Source organism: Meriones unguiculatus, chromosome 1 (assembly GCF_030254825.1).
Source record: "Meriones unguiculatus strain TT.TT164.6M chromosome 1, Bangor_MerUng_6.1, whole genome shotgun sequence".
NCBI classification, from domain to species: Eukaryota; Metazoa; Chordata; class Mammalia; order Rodentia; family Muridae; genus Meriones; species Meriones unguiculatus.
In genome coordinates, this window is record NC_083349.1 from 123,870,750 (window position 1) to 123,890,876 (window position 20,127).

General features: G+C 48.9%; 1 protein-coding gene across 2 annotated transcripts in view; it reads left to right on the top strand.

Annotated features, from left to right (window-relative positions):
* Grhl1 (grainyhead like transcription factor 1) overlaps window positions 1-20,127 on the top strand; it is a 45,019-nt gene that overhangs the window by 8,308 nt on the left and 16,584 nt on the right. The window contains exons 4-8 of one of the 2 annotated variants that reach the window (XM_021661606.2): window positions 77-461; window positions 1,594-1,670; window positions 3,207-3,363; window positions 3,753-3,864; window positions 5,001-5,095. In XM_021661606.2, coding sequence (XP_021517281.1) covers window positions 77-461; window positions 1,594-1,670; window positions 3,207-3,363; window positions 3,753-3,864; window positions 5,001-5,095 — 826 coding nt within the window. Of the gene's footprint in view, window positions 1-70; window positions 462-1,593; window positions 1,671-3,206; window positions 3,364-3,752; window positions 3,865-5,000; window positions 5,096-20,127 lie in introns of both variants that reach the window. The other variant, XM_021661598.2, reaches the window with a different exon arrangement.

The window sequence follows — 20,127 nt, forward strand, 5'->3', positions numbered from 1 at the left end:
CAACACCTGCTCCTTCCAAATGTGTCAGCATCAAGGTTGAAACTACAGTGTCCTTTCCCCTTTCCTGAAGGAACAGCATTCCCAGTGTGACAGAGCAGCCCCTCATCTCTGCTGGAGAAAACAGGGTGCAAGTGTTGAAAAACGTGCCCTTCAACATCGTCCTCCCCCATGGCAACCAGCTGGGCATTGACAAGAGAGGCCACCTGACAGCTCCCGATACCACAGTCACCGTCTCCATAGCGACCATGCCAACCCACTCCATCAAGACAGAAATCCAGCCGCACGGCTTTGCTGTGGGCATCCCTCCTGCAGTGTACCATTCTGAGCCCTCTGAACGCGTAGTGGTTTTTGACCGGAGCCTCAGCGCCGACCAGTTCAGCTCTGGCACTCAGCCTCCCAACGCTCAGCGGAGGACTCCAGACTCCACCTTCTCTGAGACCTTCAAGGAGGGCGTTCAGGAGGTACAAAAGACAAAAACATCTTCCTAAGACAGCGGCGTGTTTGTCTAAGTATTGGGTTCCACCTTTTCCTGGTTATGTAATCTTGAAACTTAGCCCAGAATGAGTGGATCAGGAATAAAAGTTTTTTTCTTTTCTTTCTTTCTTTCTTTTTTTTTTTTTTAGAGAAAGGCCTGTAGGTATAATTTGTAAGCTAAACCTACAAATCCAAAAATTATCATCAAGGGCTCATGGGTAATCTTACAAACAGCTGAGGTAACAATTATGGTTTCTGCTAAGAGATTTGCTGGGGGAGAGAGAGAAACGGAGCCCAGGCGTGATCTTCCACCGGCTGCAGCGCATTCTCAGCATCTCTTCAGCTTTCACCCTGGAACCACGCAAGCTCCCGAGGCCAGCGTGGCAGCTCTGCCATGCGCACGGCCATCCTATAGCGTTACGAACGTTTCTGCAGAGTTCTAGGGGTCTGATCATGCAAACCGCCATCGGGGAGAAGCCAGACACGCAGTTGGAGGCAGTACCCACTGCTCCCTCCCCGGCCCCTGCAGCGTCCGTCAGGTGTAGAAACTGGCGCTCCCCGTGTCCCCAGGAAAAGGGTGGCAGGCTTGCCCAGCCCTGGTGCAAACTTGACTCTTGGCCCTTGTATTTTGGCTGCAGGTTCTCGACTCTGAACATGTGATGTTGGGAAAGATAAGGAAGGGAAAGAGAGGATCTCAGGACCAAGTGGAGTGTGTGTGTGGCTATTCACCTGACTGCTATGTAAAATTAGACCTTTACTTTTTATTTTATTGATTTCTTTATTTACTGGCTTCTGGAGACAGGGTTTCTCTGTGTAGTCCTGGCTGTTCTAGAACTCACTCTGTAGACCAGGCTGGCCTCCAACTCACAGAGATCCACCTGCCTCTGCCTCCCGAGCACTGGGATTAAAGGCGGCACCACCACCACGTGGCTGATATTTACCTTTTCTTTTTAACTTTTCTTAATTGATTTTTTAATAGATTTAGGATTCTTCCTTTGAAATGTGCCTCAAATGGGTTGTGGGTTGCCAGACACCACAGCCTGTATCCATAGCAGACCTTGGTCATTATTGACTAAGATGGAAGTTAAATGGCCGTGGCTCTCTATGTTGATATTTCAGGTTTTCTTCCCCTCGGACCTCAGTCTTCGGATGCCAGGCATGAATTCAGAGGACTATGTGTTTGACAGTGTTTCTGGGTAATAGTTGTCTTTTTTATTAAATGACTTTTGGGTTTTCGGCATCTGTGGTTGTTTCTCTTTTCGGTGTGTTGGTCCTGACAAACTGCGGTGGCTTTGGTGTGTGCTTTTGCCTTCCTCTGACTCTGCCAGCTGTGGCCTCATCTTGGGTAGGGGACTTTTGCTTCGGTGATTTGGGTTCCTCAGCTCCTGGTGGTGGTACTTTTTTCCTTCTCCGGCTTCCTTCTGTGGTGTTGTGGGATGGAATCTGAAAGGAGAAGTGGGGACTAAGGTAGATCACCGGTGCCGCTTCTGTTCCGAAAAGTGTGTAGAGTTACAGTCTAGGGGTGAATCAAGTGGACAAAGGACTTTGTTATTCCTGTTAACCATAAAATAAATGTAGCTTTTTTTTTTTTCTGACCCGGGAACTTGCTTTTAGCTTAGCAAAATTGTACCCTTCTCTGGGAATAGGAGCATTTTCTAAGTTTGTGAGAAGTATATAAACACCTCAAGATTTTTTTTTTAAGTCTAGGGTTTCAAAAATTTTTTTTCACTTTATGTATTTAACTGCATCATATTTTGCAGTCAAAAAACAAAAACAAAAAGCAAGGCCAGTGAGATGGCCCAGTGGATAATGATGCTTGTCACCAAGCGTGGTGACCCTAGTTCAGTCCCAGGAACCCACACTGTGGAAGTGGGAGCCCCTGGCCTCCACACACAATTAGTAATAAGTGAGTGAGTAAGCGTGAGGTCCTGGTTCTCTGGATGTGGGGGGGTTAGACTCCTTTACAAGCATGCCCCAAGGTTCAAGGAACACAAACTCACGTTAAGGAGCGGGATAAAGCTGGCAAGCTTGCTCGGTGACGTGTTAGATAGCAAATGTTTTAGGCCCCAGGGACTGGATAACCGCTCTGTAGCTTTGTGAGTGCCTAGCTTCGCCATCAGAACGAAAAGGGCATGCAGAGCAGGCTTAAACAAGTAATGTGACTATGTTCTAATAAACTTTATTCGAAACAGAGGTGTAATCGGACAGCTTCCAGCCTGGGAAGGCTCTGGGTGGTTGTGTAGGGTAACAGGAAACACAGGCAGTCGTGGAGTACCTGTGTAGAGGCAGGTTGCAGGCAGAAGCGCCAGGAGAGTGCCACCAGCTATGGCTGAATGCTGGCCTCTCGGCCCCTATTTGCAACCTTTGCTCCATAAATACCAGCTTGGCAGCCAGCCCCGGGAGGTTCCTTCCAGCACCTGCCCAGTTCCTGATATCATTTGTAGCCCAGATGTCCAAATGTCTAACTGTTAACACGGCATCAAAGAGCTCCTGATGGGTATTTTGTATCTGAGAGTTTCTGGTCACCGAGCACTTGCATTTAGGATACTCTTTCTCAAGTAAAGGACGCCAAGTGCTGATTCTCACAGGACCTAGCCAACTGGATGTTTGTTGGTGGGCCACTGTCTCAACAGCCTCCCAACGTACGCTCCCCAAAGTACTTCAGGACTGAACGGAAGTGTACTGGAAGCTTCCGGAAGCCTGGCCCGACCTGTCGCTTCTTTGTCCTGTAGGAACAACTTTGAGTATACCCTAGAAGCCTCCAAGTCACTTCGGCAGAAGCAAGGGGACAGCACGATGACATACCTGAACAAAGGCCAGTTCTATCCCGTCACCTTAAAGGAAGTGAGCAGCAATGAAGGCATCCACCACCCCATCAGCAAAGTTCGAGTGAGTTCTGTACCTGGTTCTGCTCCCCGGAAAGCCACTGTCAGGTGACCCTGGTTCCTAATACTTTCAGGTCTTTGTAACTCTTGAGTAAAGGCCTGAAAGTGCCTAATCCTTTTTCAAGATTATTTTTACTTTTATTCCTGTGTCTCCGAGTGTTTGCACATATGTGCAGATGCCCTTGGAGGCCATTGGATCCCCTGGAGCTGACGTTCCAAGCTGTTGTAAGAGGCCGGTTGTGGGTGCTGGGATTAGAACACAGGTCCTTTGGGAGAGCTGCAAGTGGGCCAGTGTTGCTTTAAGCCTTGGCTGTACAATCTAATAATAAATGGCTTTTCTGGAGGCTGCTCACCGTTTGGGGTCCTTATGCTGTGCTGCATTCTCACTCCCAGAGTGTGATCATGGTGGTGTTTGCTGAGGACAAAAGCAGGGAAGACCAGCTGCGACACTGGAAGTACTGGCACTCCCGGCAGCACACAGCCAAGCAGAGGTGCATTGACATTGGTGAGTGGCCCTGAGCCCACCTGCAGTTCTCAGAGGCTCCAGCCCACCCACCACCCACCCCTCACCCCCCCATCCCCACCCACCCCCCTGCTTGCCAAATCCAGTTATTTCTGGCAATAATGAACTTCCTGCCGAAAGCATTTGAATTTTGATGCCAGCCACAGATGTGTTCCAGGCAGTGTCCTGTGGCTCCTGGAATCAGGGCTCTGTCCTCACTTCCTTCACCGGGCCTGTGGCCAGAGAGAGATTTGCCATGTGGCTCTGAGGCCAGCACCGAAGTGTCCCACTTTCACCTACATTTCTTTTTATCCCCTTCTCTGCTGTTCTGGGAATGGAACCCAGACAAGCACTCCACCACTGAGCCACACTCCCCCCCTCCACTTGGTCTGCACATTTTGGGAGGGGTAATGGCTTATTTAGGACATTACCTGGCTTTTTTCTTTTTTTTAGAGATAATGATAAGGAGATTTCCAAATGTGCAAAAGGAAATCACTTCTAGCTGAGCTAGGTTGCTAATCTCCTTAGCCTGTGACAACCTAGTGATGGATGCCAGGATACAGCTCTTCAGTGCCTCTGTTCCCCTCCGGTCTCCAGTCCCACATAACACCATCATCCACACCACAGGTGGCGGTCCCTCTCAGGGCTCCTTTTTGTAAGAATAAGAAGAGCTGAATTTGTTGGGACAAGGTCTTTCGATCTAGCTCAAGCTGGTCTCAGACTCATTATATAGCCCAGGCTGCCCTTGAATTCACAGCAAAATCTTCCTGCTTCAGCCTCCCAGTTTCTGGGATTATATGTGCCTCCACACCCAGCTTAGAAGAACTGAGTTCTAGTCTTCCTTCCACGGATAGGACCTTAGAATCATTGCTTAAGCTTTTTAAACTTAAACTTCCTAATTTTGACCAATGATATGGAATTAACTATATCTAAGCTTGCCTGAATTAAAAAAAATTTTTTTCTGCAATTATCTTTTTCCTCCTTTATCATGGAATTTCTTTCACCCCCCCCCCCAAAAAAAAAGTGCTTCATTCAGTTGTCTAGAAGATAATGCAGAAAACTGAGTATTCCATGGCCTGCTGCGATCTCACACTGTAACTCAGTCAGGACTTTCTTTTCTCATCCGTCGCCTCATGTAGCTGACTACAAGGAAAGCTTCAATACCATCAGCAACATTGAAGAGATTGCTTACAATGCCATTTCCTTCACCTGGGACATCAACGATGAAGCAAAGGTATGACATAACGTCCAGGGTGCGGCCCTTCCAGCTGCTTGAAAAGTGGGAGGAGCCTCATGGTTTCATAGCTGATCTGTCTGGCAGATCTGTCTTCTTTGTTCCCACCCTCCTCCAAAGCCGAATTCTTCTTGCCACCCCTCAGCACAGAGTCCAGGCTGAGCAGTCATACGGCAGTGCCTCCTGTCTGACCCCCAGTCCCACCCAGGCCCTCTTTCACTTGGCTTCACTTCCTCATTCGCAGAGTGACATTCACAGCTTCCCCTACCTCCATTCACGGTGATTTAAGGATTAGTGCAACAGATGAGCGCAACAGCCTCCCATCAGCCAGGTGGGGTTCCTGCAGAAAGGCTGAGTCCGAGTTATTGGTAATGCCTGTTTCCCATTGATGACAGACAGTAGTGTAAGATTCTTCTGCCTCATGCAGCGAGAAGGGCCTCATGTTGAGTGGGTCGCTTGGATGAGTCTCTAGGACTTCTCAACCCCTTTAGGGACAAGTATGCATGTTCTTAAGTTATGTCTCTCTTCCCATAGTAGTCTCTCTGTCCTCTTCATTAACGTTGTTAGAGTTTTGCCAGGCATGGTGGCACACACCTTTAATTCCAGCACTTGGGAGGCAGAGACAGGTGGATCTCTGAGTTTGACCCCAGCCTGGTCTACAGAGCAAGTTCAGGACAGCCGGGAGTACACAGAGAAACCTTCTCTCATTTAAAACACACACATGCACACATATATGTATATGTTTTTGTGTGTATGGATTAGAATTCTGGCATCTAGTTACCTTAAAACTCAGAGAGAGCCCCAGAAAGTCTTGGATGGGTGTTGGGATAAGATCCATCCTGAGATTTTGTTGCAAGATTAGTAACGCTTTTCTTCCAGGCTCCCCGTGCACATTCTGATCACCTTTCTGTCACTTTTCAGCCTCTCCTCTTTATTATTCTGTTTATTCAGCAAGAATTTTAGTCATTATTGAGAGTATAGCCCCTATAAAGCATGCCTGCTTCCCCTCAAAAAAAAAAAAAAAAGAAATTTTAGTAATTCATGGAACAAGATACTACATTAGGAGCTTAGAGTTATCAGGGCTTCAATTTCTAACGCTTAAAGTTTTTAAAAAATTAAATAATGTGTCGGGCATAGTGGTACATGCCTTTACTCCCGGCGCTCAGTCTGCCTACCACGTGTTTTGTAAAGAGTATCGGGTAATCACTGAGACTGACCATCCAGTACAGATTTGGGGAAACTTAGTAAAAAATTGCCTGAAGTATGGAAGCAGTTGCCAGAAAAAGACAAAGTGATCTGGAAGCAAAAGGCTCATGCAAATAGCACAAATAGAACAGAGCGGAAGCCACGACTATGAAAAGAAAAGCATCTGGTGCAGAAGGGTCCATGAAAGTCAGAGCTCTTTCTATGGGAATACTGTCACCCCAAAAGAAGTCCCACCCACAACAATGCTTTTGCCAGCCTCACCAGCCACGCAGCAGGCAGGCGCAGGGGGATCTCTATGAATTCCAAGCCAGCCTCATCTACAAAGTGAGTTCTAGACCAGCCAGAACTACATAGTGGGAACCTTTCTCAAAAAAGGAAGAAAGGAGGGAAGCAAGGAAGGAAGGAAAAAGAAATTAAATACTCAGGTTCTTGGGAGCCCTGTGAAGTTTCTTCTCCTGTCCGCTGTGCCATGGTGGTTGTATCTAATGCAAATCACACACCCTTCCCCTGGAGGATCAGTCTGCAGGAAGCTCTCCTGCCAGCCCGCACCACTCCGTGGAGATATCAGCTGGCTGCTCCATCCAGGGACGGGTACTGGGTTGTTTTGGAGGGGTTGCTGGGGAAAGCAGCACGCTACCTCCTGTATGTTTGTCTCAGTTATCTGGAAATTTAAAACTGCAGTAGGAGTTAGTGTTTGGCTTCTAAGAAGCCTCTAAGAGGAGATAGCTGTGCCCGCTGGGTCCTTCTGGGCTCAGGCTCCTGAGGTGTGTTTCCTGCTTCACACTAGGAAACAGTAGAGCAGCTGTGAAGTACTGAGTTCTCTATTTTTATTTTTTATTTTTCGAGACAGTGTTTTTTGTGTAGCCTTGGCTGTCCTGGACTCGCTTTGTAGACCAGGCTGGCCTCGAACTCACAAAGATCCGCCTGTGCCTGCCTCTGCCTCCCCAATGCTGGGATTCCAGGCATGCGCCATTGTGCACTGCTTGAGTTCTCTGTTTCGACTTACATGAGACACGTGCCAGTCCTTGGCTCAGTTTTTCTCTTTGTATTTTTTTTTTTGTCTTTGTTTGTTTGTTTGTTTTCCACCTTTCCTACCACTGAAAAAGCAAAAGACTGGTGGGGCCAGCTCTGCCGTCTGTTGGGTGTGGCCAGGATTAATAAGCACTTGTCAGAGCCTGGGAGATCTTGGCTGGAAAGACCTGTGTATGGGCAGGGTGCTTTGTTTGCTTGATGTGTCACACTCAGGGGTGGGAGTAAGGAAGGCTGAGAAAACAGGGACAGCGGGCTATGTGCTGAAGGCTGACAGGGAGAAGCCTCCGCAAGTCTTCAGCCTGGGAGGCAGAGCTGGCTCCCTCCTCCAACCAGTTCGGAGTCTGCGCCGAAGCCCTCTCCTGCTCATAGGCATGGTGTCCGTTTCTTAGGGAAGCTGCTCCCTTATGAAGCTGATACCAGACGTTGGTTTCAAGCATGTGCTGGAATCCAGCAAGTAGATTCCTCGCTTCTCCCAGCCAAGTCCATGCTTCTGTTTTCATACTTAAAGTAATTAATGCCTCAAGGTAACGAGGGCGAGGAGAGCGTGCAGAGTCCTGTGGAGTGGGGGTGTTTTTGTTTATGTACTTATTATATGAAAGTATCTCCTTCTTACGTGGCTCCCTTTCTTCTTCTCACTTAGGTATGTTCATTTTTAATTAATTAATTAATTGTTTTCTTGGTAGTGCTGAGGAGTAAACCTGGGGTTTTGTGCTTGCTTAGGCAAGCGCTCTACAGGCGAGCTGTACTGTAGCCCAGTTGATTCCTGATTCTCTCCCACAAACATCCAGAAATCAGTTACTCTGATTTCTAATGGTAACACATGCTCTCTGGCATGCCAGCATGAGTGAAGCCAGAATTCTAGCCCAGTACCTTCCTGTGAGTCCTACCTGTACGTAGGCTCCCGCCTCTCGCTTTAATGTCACTGTTTTGAGAACAAACAAAGGTAAATGATGAACGTCTTGTCTGGTGTGCCAGCTTAGGAAAACACTGCTCCAGCCTGGACTCAGCTTGGAGTGCACCTCTGCAGATGATGATCACGGGTGCGAGGAGGAACCTGCGGGAGCCCTGGAAGCAATGAGGGGAAAGCCGGCTAAAACAGTGGTCAGGTAGAAAGAGAAGTTACTTTGAAACTAGGGATGTCTGGGCGTGGTGGTGCACGCCTTCTATTCCAGCACCAAGGAGGCTGAGACAGGCGAACCTCTGAGTTTGAAGCTGGTTTACATATCAAGTCCCAGGCCAGCTGCATCAGGAAGGACACTCACTGGCGGCTAGGCATCCTTTAAAGACCAGAAGTCTATGGACGGGGTTACAGTTCAGCCCCTGGCTTTCCACTAGGCAGCGGCTCTGGTTCTTCCCAGACACTGCGTAGCCAGGCTGGGCTATGGGTGTCAACTCAGAGGGAAGCAGCAGCACCTGCATGTGGACCTTCAGTGGTTGGCAAGGTGTTAAAGCGTAGGATTTGAGGGGCAGGACATGAAGGCCCTCTCACCCAGAGAAGCGAGGGCAGGCGGTGAGGAGCAGGCATGCAACAAGATGGGCGCGTGCTCGGCTGCATGCACATCCCCTTGTGTAAGCAGGCTCCTTCCACCCTGCAGAAGTCAGGTGTCCTCCAGCTAGTGGCTGATGCTTCTAGCAGGGCTAATTGCAGACTCCTAACTCCAGGTCTGGGTTCCAGGCTGTACCGCCAGGACTGCAGCTCTTATGGATCGTGTGTTAGATGGCCTCTTGTGGAGTAGCCTAAGATGTTAAGATAGCATCACCGTGTGGAGGGAAAATATATGCCATATATGTGTCACTTTACACACGAAATGTAAATCAAGGAGGTCTCTATTCTGCAATAGTCTAGCAGGAAGGAAGAATTGTGGCTCTGCTGGAGCTCCTGGCCCAGAATCTGCTTTAATCTGGTTTGGGTCATAAATCTTAAGGGTTTATAGCAGCATTGAAATTTGGCTAGTGAAAGGAAGGGGGAAAGCCTAGAGAGCTAAAAATAAATAGTGGGAGGAAGAGAAGTCACAGGGATAAGTAAGTTCTCTGGGTGACTGGTACCAGGCTGTGCGGGGCTGGGGTGCCCTGTCGTGTTCACACTCCACCCATCACCGTACACCACACAGCAGCACTTACCAGTCTCAGGATCCTGTTTGCAGCTTGGTGACACCAAGCACCTCAGGCCACTAGACCTGAGCTGGGTAGCAAGTGCTCTGGGCTGGTTACTACTGTCCGCCGCCCTTGTTACTGGTAGCACAGCATTGCAGACTCACTAACAGGAAGACTCACTGCTCTAGAAGAACACTGGAATTTCAAACCAAAAAGCTGTTGCCCTGGAGTTCGGTGGTTCTGGACAGCACACCAAGGAAGGTCAGCTAGCAGCAGCCGGGGAGTGGCTCTGATTACAGCCAACTAGACAGAATGGCAAAGGAGGAAGATGGCGACAGTTCAAAGCACAGCTCAAGATCTCTTTGTTGTTTACTAGATTTGATCTTTGTGAATATTAAACTATTTAAGGCTGTGAGGAACTCCAGAGATCCGAAATCCCCAACCATTATGTTTGTCTAGTGCTGATCTAAATTGCCATCCTTAAAGGTAGATTGTATTGTGGCTACAATCACATGTTGCACTCAGAAACTACCAGTGCCGAAGAGCTCCCTGTCAGGTGTGGGCCAAGCCCCTGGAGTGGATGGTACCAGGGCAATGCTTGCAGAGGGCCCGGCGTGCTTTGTGTGTTGTGCCTCCCTGGGCTGAAGGCTGCAAGGCCTCTGCTGTTCTCTGTGAGTTGCCCTCAGACCTCTAGAAGGAGGCTGTTCAGTCTCCGTGTGTGGCCAGGCTGCTCGCTGACCCATGGAAATGCATCTTTTTCTGTGCCGTGATCCTGTCTGGGTGTGACAGCTTAGTTGCAACACACTCCATCTCTTTCTAGGTAGCTTCCTCCCGTTTCTTGCCTTCCATGCAGGGCCTTAGGCTGAGGGGATAGGGCAGGGCCAAGGACGGTCAGAGGCACAGCCTCCTATCCCTGGAAGAGCTGCAGGGCCAGACCAGCCTCTCTGGGAAGGTTGTTCTGGAACACAAGTGTTCTGTCATGGAAAGGTTTGTGTGACAAAACAAAGAGGATTAAAACCATTTGACGCCTACCTTGAGGTCCTGTAAGCTTTACCGTGAAGGTACCGTGTTTAGGCAGAGTGGCATCTTCGCTCTCGTATCCCTGTCTCAGCAAGAGCCAGTGGAGTTCCTGGGGCGGGTCCACCAAGGCTGGAGGCTGTCAAAGGGGTGTGGCCACCCTGGTAACTTGAACTTGGGATGTTTGTGTATGCTTGTGGGATGCAGGGCTTTTGAACGTAATGGCAGTTTGTTGTTTTGTCTGAGCATAGTGTTTGGGATTCATTGTGAGAGTTTTTTTTTTTTTTTTTTTAATGTGTTTGGACTGAACACATTGCTTGCATTTAAAGGGATTCCATTCTAGTGAGGCATCCATGGGGGGGTGCCACTAAAATAAGGCGGTGCCACATTTGGTTGTATTAAGCTGGGACAGGTTTGGTTTGTTTCACAACCTATATCCAGTGTGAATGAGAGGGCGGGAGGGAAGAAAGAAATGAGTCAAATATTGTGCTTGTAATTGCAATGAAAGGATGGGCCAGGAACTTAAAACTAAAGTGTATACTCACTGGGCTGCTTAAGTGGAGTCTGGAAACACTGTTACTTTTAAAACAAAGGCCATGAGCCAGCAAGATGCCTCCTTGGGCAAATTGCTGCAGAACCTAACAGTTCAGCTCAGTCACCTGGATTGGCATGGTGGAAGGAGAGAATAGAGCCCCACAGCCTCCTCCTCCAGTGTCCACACATATACTAAATGGCAAATATTCCTAAAATTGCATCAAAGACCTTACTTTCAAAGTCTAGGCAGACCATGAGGCTAACTAGATTGTACTGGATCATCTACACACCGACACCTAGCCTTCCTCCCCTCCCCAGCAACACCCAGGCCACCTGCCTGATGTTCATTTGACTACAAGGGTTTTCACTTACAACGTCTAACAGCACCTATTTAGGGTTGAGGAGGGGGCTTGGTGGGGAAAGTGCGTGAGGACCTGAATTCACATCCCATGCACCCACAGCAAAAGCCTCGTGTGGCTGTGCATTCCTTTAACAAAGTACGGAGGACAGCAGAGATGGGAGGACCGCCAGGGCTTGCTACTTGCTCGGCTAGCTCCAGGCTTGGGAGAGACCCTGTCTCAAGGGAATAAGACAGAGTGTTAGCAGGAAGAACACAATTCATCCTCCTGTGGCCTCCCTGGCTCACAGCAACACCCTCCCCCACACTAAGTAAATAAATAATAAAACACTGCAGTGGGGTGGTGGTGGCACACCCCTTTAATCCCGGCCAGGACCTCTGAGTTTGAGGCCAGCCTGGTCTACGGAATGAGTTCCAGGACAGCCAGGGCTACACAGAGAAACCCTGTCTCGAAATCCAAAAATAAATAATAAAACGTTCATTAAAGGAAAACATTTAAAGTGTCCACCAAAGAGAGAGCCACGGGTCTTCATAGAGCGAGGAGTCTGAGAGCCAACCTGGGTTAGAGCGCTTCCTTGAGGCTGCTGCTCCCGCAAGGAAGACTCCTCTTTGAGTCTCCAGAAGCCGGGGCTTTGGGGCTTTGCTGCAACATTAGTTAAGGTGTGAGTCCTCTGCAGTGGACTCCGCTCTGCCCAGCTGTGAACTGAAACACACATGGCCCGACTGTAGAACCCATAGGTAACAATAGTGAGCATTTATCCAGCACATGCCCGAGGGCGAGGGCCGGCCCAAGGTGTCTCTGGCTGCCTCAGAGACACTTGGCAGCTGAAAAAAGCCTGGCTTTGGGAGTGAAACCTGTATCCTGTGCAAGGAGTTTCAGGCACCCGTGTCTGTTTAGCCACCACTTGTGTTGTTGCTTGAATTAGGTGTTTTCTTTTGTTGGGGGTGGAGAGAATTTTTGCCCTCCCTTCGCCCTGCCAATCTCGGGAAACAATAAGCTCCTGTGTGGGGACCTCTCATTTGACAGCTCGTCACCCTAACCCTCCTTCTCGGGTTCCTTCCTGGAAATCCCATCTGTGGCTTTCTCTGTCCTTTCAGTTAGCTTTACCACTCCTGTTCTGGTGTTTTGGTTTTTTTTGTTTGTTTGTTTGTTGTTTTTTTTTTTTAGGTTTGCTACTTTTAAACCAAAGAACAGCTGTGACTGATGGGATTGAGATAGAAATTTGGAGGCAGTGTGGGGCCTTGGAGTCAGGGGTTCTTATGAATGGAAGCCTTTCCCATGGGTCGGCCGTCTATTAAAACAAAGAAACAACAAAACAAAACTGAGGACTTGGCCCCTCTGTTAATCCACAGACTTTGTGTTTAACCCTCTAGCTTCTAGAATTTTTGGTTGGCAGTCAGTCTCCTTCGTGACCCATGTGCTGGCTCACCTGCCGGCCGTGGGGATGGAATGTGGTCTGCATTTGCCCTTAGTCACACCCCCATCCAGTTCTGCATATTTCCGAGCACACCTTCTGCTTTGGGACAGCAAGTGCCAAATGACTGCCGCTGCCAAGTGTTCTTAGGTTCAGCAGGTCTGGCCTGGGGAACATGGCAGAGGGAAGGGGAGCCTCTAGGAGGTCCGTCTAAATGTTTTCTCCCCCGTGCCTTCCTTGTCTCGGTGACTTTTCCCCTGGCTCTCTGCATGGCACAGAAACCGAGACGCTGTGTGGGCGGTGTGGGAAGCGGGCTGTGGCAACAGCGGGTGCTGACTCGGAGCTTGTTTCCCCTTCGGGAACGCCCCTCCTGGCCGTGGGAAGACTGCGAGTCAGTACTTTTTCTCCTCCCACGTCCCCGCCTGCCCCACCCCTTCCTGCCCAGTTCGGCTCTTTTCTTTTGATGGTCATTTGATAGTCTGAGAAGTAGGAGAAGTGCTCAGCTGTGCCTTGAAGCCCTGGGAGCCGTCGGCTGTTCAGCCGCTCTGTTTTGTGGTGACCGTGGCCTTGCAGTTGTAATATAGTTCGGACCACGCAGTCGCCTCCCATCAGAGCAGGGAGCAGGTGTGACGCAACCCAGATTATCTGGCAGCATCAGTAGTGGAACTGGATGCTGCTGAGTGGCTGACTCAGTCTCGATACTGCCTCAGCCCCACACACTCATTAACTGCACGTGGAGTGGGCAGCCAGGTTGCTGAGAGAGAGGCGGTTCGCTTGGTTTTTTTCTGCTCAGGGTTGGGGGGGAGGGGAGGGCTGTGTAAAGCCAAATAAATGTTCCCTGCTAATTAGACCTCTGCCAAGAACTGTATCTTGATTCCTAGTTTTAAATCGTACCCTATCATTTCTGATCCAGGTTCTTAACCTCACTGAAATGCACCAGAAAAAAAAAAAAAATGATGATTTTATTCTCTCTAATTAGTGCTATTGGGAATGAGGGGAAGTGTTGCCGATGTTTTGATTTCAGCTGTCAACCGTTGCTCCCTGGAAGGGCTGCTTAGAAAGATCTTACACTGATTTGGATGATTACATTTGAACTTATCCTACAGTTTCTGCTTTGCTTCCAGAAGATGGATTACATTCTAGAAAAAAGCTTATAGATATTATTGGTTATTTGACTAAGTTGAATTAAGTTGAATTTTGATTCCAAAAAAAAAAAAAAAAAAAAGGAGATTCCCAGACGCCACTGGGACTATATCCAAGATGGTCGTCTCCATGCCTCCTAGAGCCACGGGCCATGAGCTACGTCCTGCAACTTAGAGGACTTTGGCACAAACTAGCTGCTTGTTTTGAAACTAGGAGACCTTTACCTTGGAGGCGACCTTCCGCTAGTTGTCCGTTTTCTTCTGTCTAGATGTCCCTTTTCCACTCACATTCCTGTGTCTTCAATTTTCCATACATGCCTCTCCACGAGTGGCCAGAGATGGGGCACTTTGCCACAAACTTTCTCTGTCTTTCTCTGTCAGCAGCCTCTAACCCTGAGCCTCACAGCTGGGTCCTGTCTGTCTGTAGTGAAAAGATTGGGAGAGCCAGGGACCATGAGCAAGGTGCTGTCTGTGGGAAGGGCTGACGGCGAGAATCAGCGCATGCGGAGACTGCCAAGCTGTTTTCAGTTACCATGGTGATCTTACCAAAGCACCTTCCCCAGTTGAACCCACCTACTTTTCTTTCCTTTCCCCTCCATTGGAGCTTCTCTTGTGATGTGTATCAGGCAGTCAGAACTTTTTAACTGCATCCTAATGCATGGGTAGTAAATAAGCAAAGGAATCTCGGCTCTGAAACCAAGCCTTTCCCACAAGTCAGTCCACAGTGTAAGGGCAAAACACCATTGGTTCACCCCTGAACTTTTCTAGACAAGTATGACTCATTTCTGACATCCTTCTAGGAAATTCTACACACAGAATCAATACTTTGCTACTAGCACAGAAGAACTGTCTTGAGAGGCCACGTGGCCAAAAGCTGGCTTCCCTAACTGTATGGTCTGTAGCCAGCCATTTACCTGCAGAGTCCTGGAAGGGGACAGACGTGATTGGAGCAGGCAGCCTGGCTTGAAGCGATGGCATTCTCCAGACTACGATACTCATCGTTAGTAAAGCCAAAACTGTGCTCTTGGCTCCGTCATCTGCAAAGCTAAACAACCATGTTCTTAGGAGTTCCAGGGAAGATGCATTTTTCTGCCAGCGATTCATCACCTGCAGAATATTTTGGCAAAATGTGTTTGAATTGGACTGCTCTCTTTACCCTTCTTTGTACCCATTGTGAGTTTAGGTGGGAAAGAGGCACTGAGTCAATCAGGGAGCTGACATATGGGGCCCAGCATGCCCTAGTGGAGGGAGTAACGATGCTGGACTTGTGTTCTGCAACTCTAAGATCACACCGGAAACCAGGAGAGCTGCAGTCCTTACCCCATCTAACTGCACTGTGAAGCTACAGGTGATGGGGTAACGCGGCCTTAATTATCGCCCTAGTTGGAGTTTCTATTGCTGTGATGAAACACCGTGACCAAAAGCAAGTTGTGGAGGAAAGGATTTATTTCACTTACCATTCCGAATTGTCCTCCATCACTGAAGGAAGTCAGGATGGGGCGGGATCCTGGAGGCAGGAGCTGATGCAGAGGCCGTGGAGGGGTGCTGCTTGCTGACTTGGTCCTCATGCCTTGCTCAGCCCGCTTTCTTATAGAACCCAGGACCATCAGCCCTGGGGTGGCCTCACCCGTGATGGGCTGAGCCCTCCCCATCAGTCACTAATTAAGAAAATGCCCAGGTGGCTCAGCGATTAAGAGCGTTGGCTGCTCTTTCAGAGGACCCTGGTTCAGTTCCTAGCACCCACATGGCAGCTCACAACTGTCTGGTCTGTAACTCAGATTCCAGTGGTTCTGACTCTCTCACATAGACATATGTGTATGCCAGTCACCAAATGTACACAAAAATAAATACATTTAAAAAACAAAAGAAGGAAAAATGCCCTACAGCCAGATCTTATGAAGAAATTTTCTCAATGAAGGTTCCCTTCTTTCAGATAACTTTAGCTTGTATCAAGTTGACATAAACCAGCAATTATGACGTAGGATCTAGAATTGAAAAGATGGTGCACTGGGTGACCTAATTCAAGTCTATTGCTGTTGATAAACACTATGACCAAAAGCAGTGTGTGGAGGAAAAGGTAGATTCACCTATAGGTTACAGTCTATCATTGAGAGAAACCACAGCAGGAACCTGGAGGCAGAAACTGAGGCAGAGGCCATGGAGGAACTGTGGTTCCTGGCTTATTCCTTATTCCTCTGGCTTGTTCAGCTACCTTTCTTACCCCAGGCTCACCTGCCTAGGGATGGTGCCCCCAACAGTGGGCAGGGCCCTCCAACATTAGTCAGCAGTTAAGAAAATGGCCTCCCAGACATGCTCCCAGGGTTTCTAAAGGAGGCAATTCCTCAGCTAAGGTTCACTCTTCTGAGGTGTGTGTACGTTGGTATCAAACTGACAAAAACTGAGCAGCACAGCGGGTAAAGCATTGCTATGCAAGTGTGAGGAGCTGTATCCAATCCTCAGAGACCCTGGAAAAGGTATATGCCATCAGGCGAGCTCTTCACAGGCTGAGGTTCAAGCCGTCTGGGCAGAGAGCGCTGTCCCTGTTCTGCCTGTGGCCCCACATCACTGCCTGCCTCGGGTCACTTCCATATGGCGCACATGGTGTCTCCAGGCACACCACGGGCTGGACCCTGGGCTTGCTCTCACAGTCTCTCTGTCCCCCTCAGGCATCACTGAGGAACCTGGTGTGACAGGGAGTGTGTTTGACTGTCTCTTTCTCCTTGAGAATTGGACCTCTTGGACTCCTCCCCCTCCCCCTCTCCTCCCCCCCCCCCCCGCCAAAAAAGAAAAGCAATCCAGATGGTCAAAGTATGATTTCACTCTGTGCTGACATCCTGGCTCCATCATTTGAGCACACTGCATCGTGAAAGCCCTAAGAAATTGCCTTTCACCTTCACAGCAAGCAGCCCTCTACCAAAAGCCCTCAGTGGGAAGAAAACCAACAGTCTCCTCTCTTTTGCTCCTGGGAGGTGGGTTGTTCCTGAGTGTTCTGCCTCCTTGTCTCTTTTGCTCCGCTTCCTTTGAGGATGGGCATGGAAGGAGCAGCCAGTTGTGTGAACAGTATCACGAGGCTGACATGATGCTTCTGGGAGAATCCTTGCACAGCGGTTCAGGATATGGGCGAACGCAGGGGTGAACCCCCCTGAAAGGTCACTCCTCAGCTAGCATACATCCCTCGCTTTCAAGCTGCATTTTACAAGCCAGTTGAAGTATTCTGAGTGCGTGAATTCTCAGCCAGGAATGAGGAACTGTCCCAGAAAAATGGGCTGGATGTTTAAAAAGAATCTTGCAGAACATCTTTGGCCTGTTCGTTGTTGATTTTTGTGGTTAGGGTTTGCTTTTTTTTTTTTTCCCCCTTATAACCATTTTGGGTGGGAACTTTAGTTGAAATCTTTTGAGATTAATGTTTTGATTATTTAAGTAACATCATACTTTTCCTCAAGATAAGTAGTAAGGAAGTGTAGACACAGAAAACTCAGCATTGAGGGTTCCTCCCACAGTACAGGCCTGCCCAGCAAGGGGGCATGTGTCAGTCAGCCGGTCTGCAGGCTTTCGGAGCAGTAGAATTGGAAGGGGTGCAGGCACGCACTCGAATGTGCGTGTGCGCGTGTGTGCACTCCTGTGCAGCCACACCTGCGATGGGGGAGAGGCTGGGTGTGTAACCACCCATCTCACTCCTGCCCTTCCGAAAGCTCCTGTAGGAAACTTTGCAGTTTGTCCCGTGATCCTATCAGCAGAGGGAATTTGTCTGCTGGGGAGGAATGGTTGGAATGTTTGTTTTATACCGATTTGATTGCCTTGGCCCATTTTTATTCATTCGGGATGTAGCATCAATCGCTTTTTAAGTTACTTTATGTCTGTGGGCGTCTTGCTACTTCCCTGAGTGCAGAGACAGCTGGGAGTTGGCCTTCTCCATGAACACTCCTCCTGAGTATAGCTGAGGACAGGCAGTGTGGCTCCAAGACCCAGTGATCTGTCATCAAGGCCAGGCTGGACAGCCTGTAGAACTATGGAAGTGTTGAACTATGAAAACATTCGCAAGGGCTGGGACTGTAGCCCAATGGTAGAACCCTTGCCTCTTGTACAGAAGGCTCTGGGTTCAAGTCCCATAAGAAGTAGCAATAACAACAACAAAAAGCCTTTGGGCAGCGATGGCCCACACTTTTAATTCCAGCAGGAATTAAGGAGGCAGGAGGATGTCTAAGTTCAAGGCCAACCTGGTCTCCAGAGTGAATTCTAGGATAGCCAGGGCTACACAGAGAAACCCCATCTCAAAAACAACAACAAAACATACGCATGTCCTGGGTGTCAGGAGCAGAGGTAACTGATATGTGATCTCAGAAGGTCGGATGTTGTGCAGTTCCGAGTCACAACTGGAGTCTTGGCCTGAGCACACAGGTTCTACCGAGAAAACGTCTTACCAATGTTGAGTACCCGAGGGTTGGTGTGACCTTGTTGACCAGCAAGATCTGTAGATAGTGAATATCCCTACTTGATAGGTCTGAGTCTGCAAAATACCTGTCAATTAAAAATGCACCTAAGAGGATCTGAAGCCTTCAAGGGTAAAGCATAATCTCATGGTTCTGGAGCTGAGGGAGACCTTTGGTGTACTGAAGCATGCCAGTGTGTAGACCAGTCTCTTCACAGGTGTTATCCTGGTCAATCAGGTGAGTGCCAGGGAGCATCAGAAGGCACTTTTGATGCGGGGCTCACCCGAGCTGAGGTGTTCCGAATCCCCCGCCACATGGCCTGCCCCGGAGGGTTTGGGGACATGAGGGATTCCAGCTTGGCCGTGGCCTGAGCAGTGTTGGAGAGATGAGCTCCCAGGGCTTTTGTGTGCAGTGGTTCCCCTGAAGTGCTTGTGAGGAGAAGGAAGCAAGAGATCTACATGTCTACCAAATTCCCAGGCCGCGTTGATTGAGGTTAGCTCTTTTAAAGTGACAGCATTTATGGAAAGTAGACTGAAAATGTATTTTTGTTTATTTATGTGTTTGTGTGTGTGTGTGTGTGTGTGTGTGTGTGTGCGCATGTGCAAATGTGTGTTCATTTGTGTGGAAGCCAGAGGTTGAGACTGGGTGTCTCCCTTAACCACTTTCTACTTTGTAGTTTGAAACAGTCTCTTACTGACTCTGGACCCACCAAGTCTCCTGACTGGCTGAGGGTGGGCAGACCCTAAGGGCCGGGCCCTCTTGTCTCTGTATTGTCAGCGCTGGGATTATCATTCAGGCTGCCATGCCCAGGTTTTAGGTGTGTGCTGGGGATCAAACTCGGGTCTTCATGAGTGTCCCCAGGCTGCTATCTGCCTTACTCAATCATTGTATCTTCGGTAACCACAGTAAGGTTTGGGGCTCATCTTCCTCACCCACTGTGGACAGAACACCACAGGGGTCTGGAGTTGGAAATGACCTGGAGATCTTCTGCTTTGGCTGGTCATGTGACAGCGAGGTTACAGTGCTAGCTAAGGGTAGAGCTGAGGCCGAACTTGGTTGCTTTGATTTTCAGATCAAATCCGGCTCTGTTGAGTACCTTACCGTGGCCAGCAAAAACCATGGAGGCGGGGGAAGATGTTGCTGTTCTTGCTGGCCTTTGGTGAATGCCTAAACTAGCATGAGTACCACTTGGCTTAGCCCAGGATGCCCAGGATGGCCCAGCATATTCCTCCATGCTGCTGCTGCATGAGAAGTAGTAAGAGCTGTGCCGTCTTCTTTGGTGTCTTCAGGCCACTGTCCTTCATACCATGTGTGTCTGTCTTCCACTTTGTCCTACTCGCCGGTATGGCTGTGTATCTATATCTGATTGAGGAGGCAGTTTTTTAAGTGCTTAGTTAGGATGAGTCAACCTTTTTCAATGACTTTGGAAGTCTAAGTTGTAAAGCATTTTCACAAATAGGAAACTGAGGCATCCAGTAAGATCGTGGAAGTGAGGCTGTGAGCAGGGTGCCCCCAAGGCTCTGCATTGAGGCTCAGCTCATCCTGGGCTCTGGCTCCTGCTTTCAACAGACTTGAGGCTGGGACTCAACTATGAAATCCTCTTGCCAGGGGAATGACACTTTGGGTCAGAGACTTCCTGGAACTGGTGAGCTAGAGTGTAACTTTCCCAGGCAGCCATTTGTGAGTAAGAATTGTGTCACATGGCCCAGGGTGACAGAAGTTTGGTTTTTTTCACCTGACTGGAAGGTGAAATGTGCAATAGTTTAGTAAATAACTTTTATTGTTTACAAAGACTGTGTTTCTT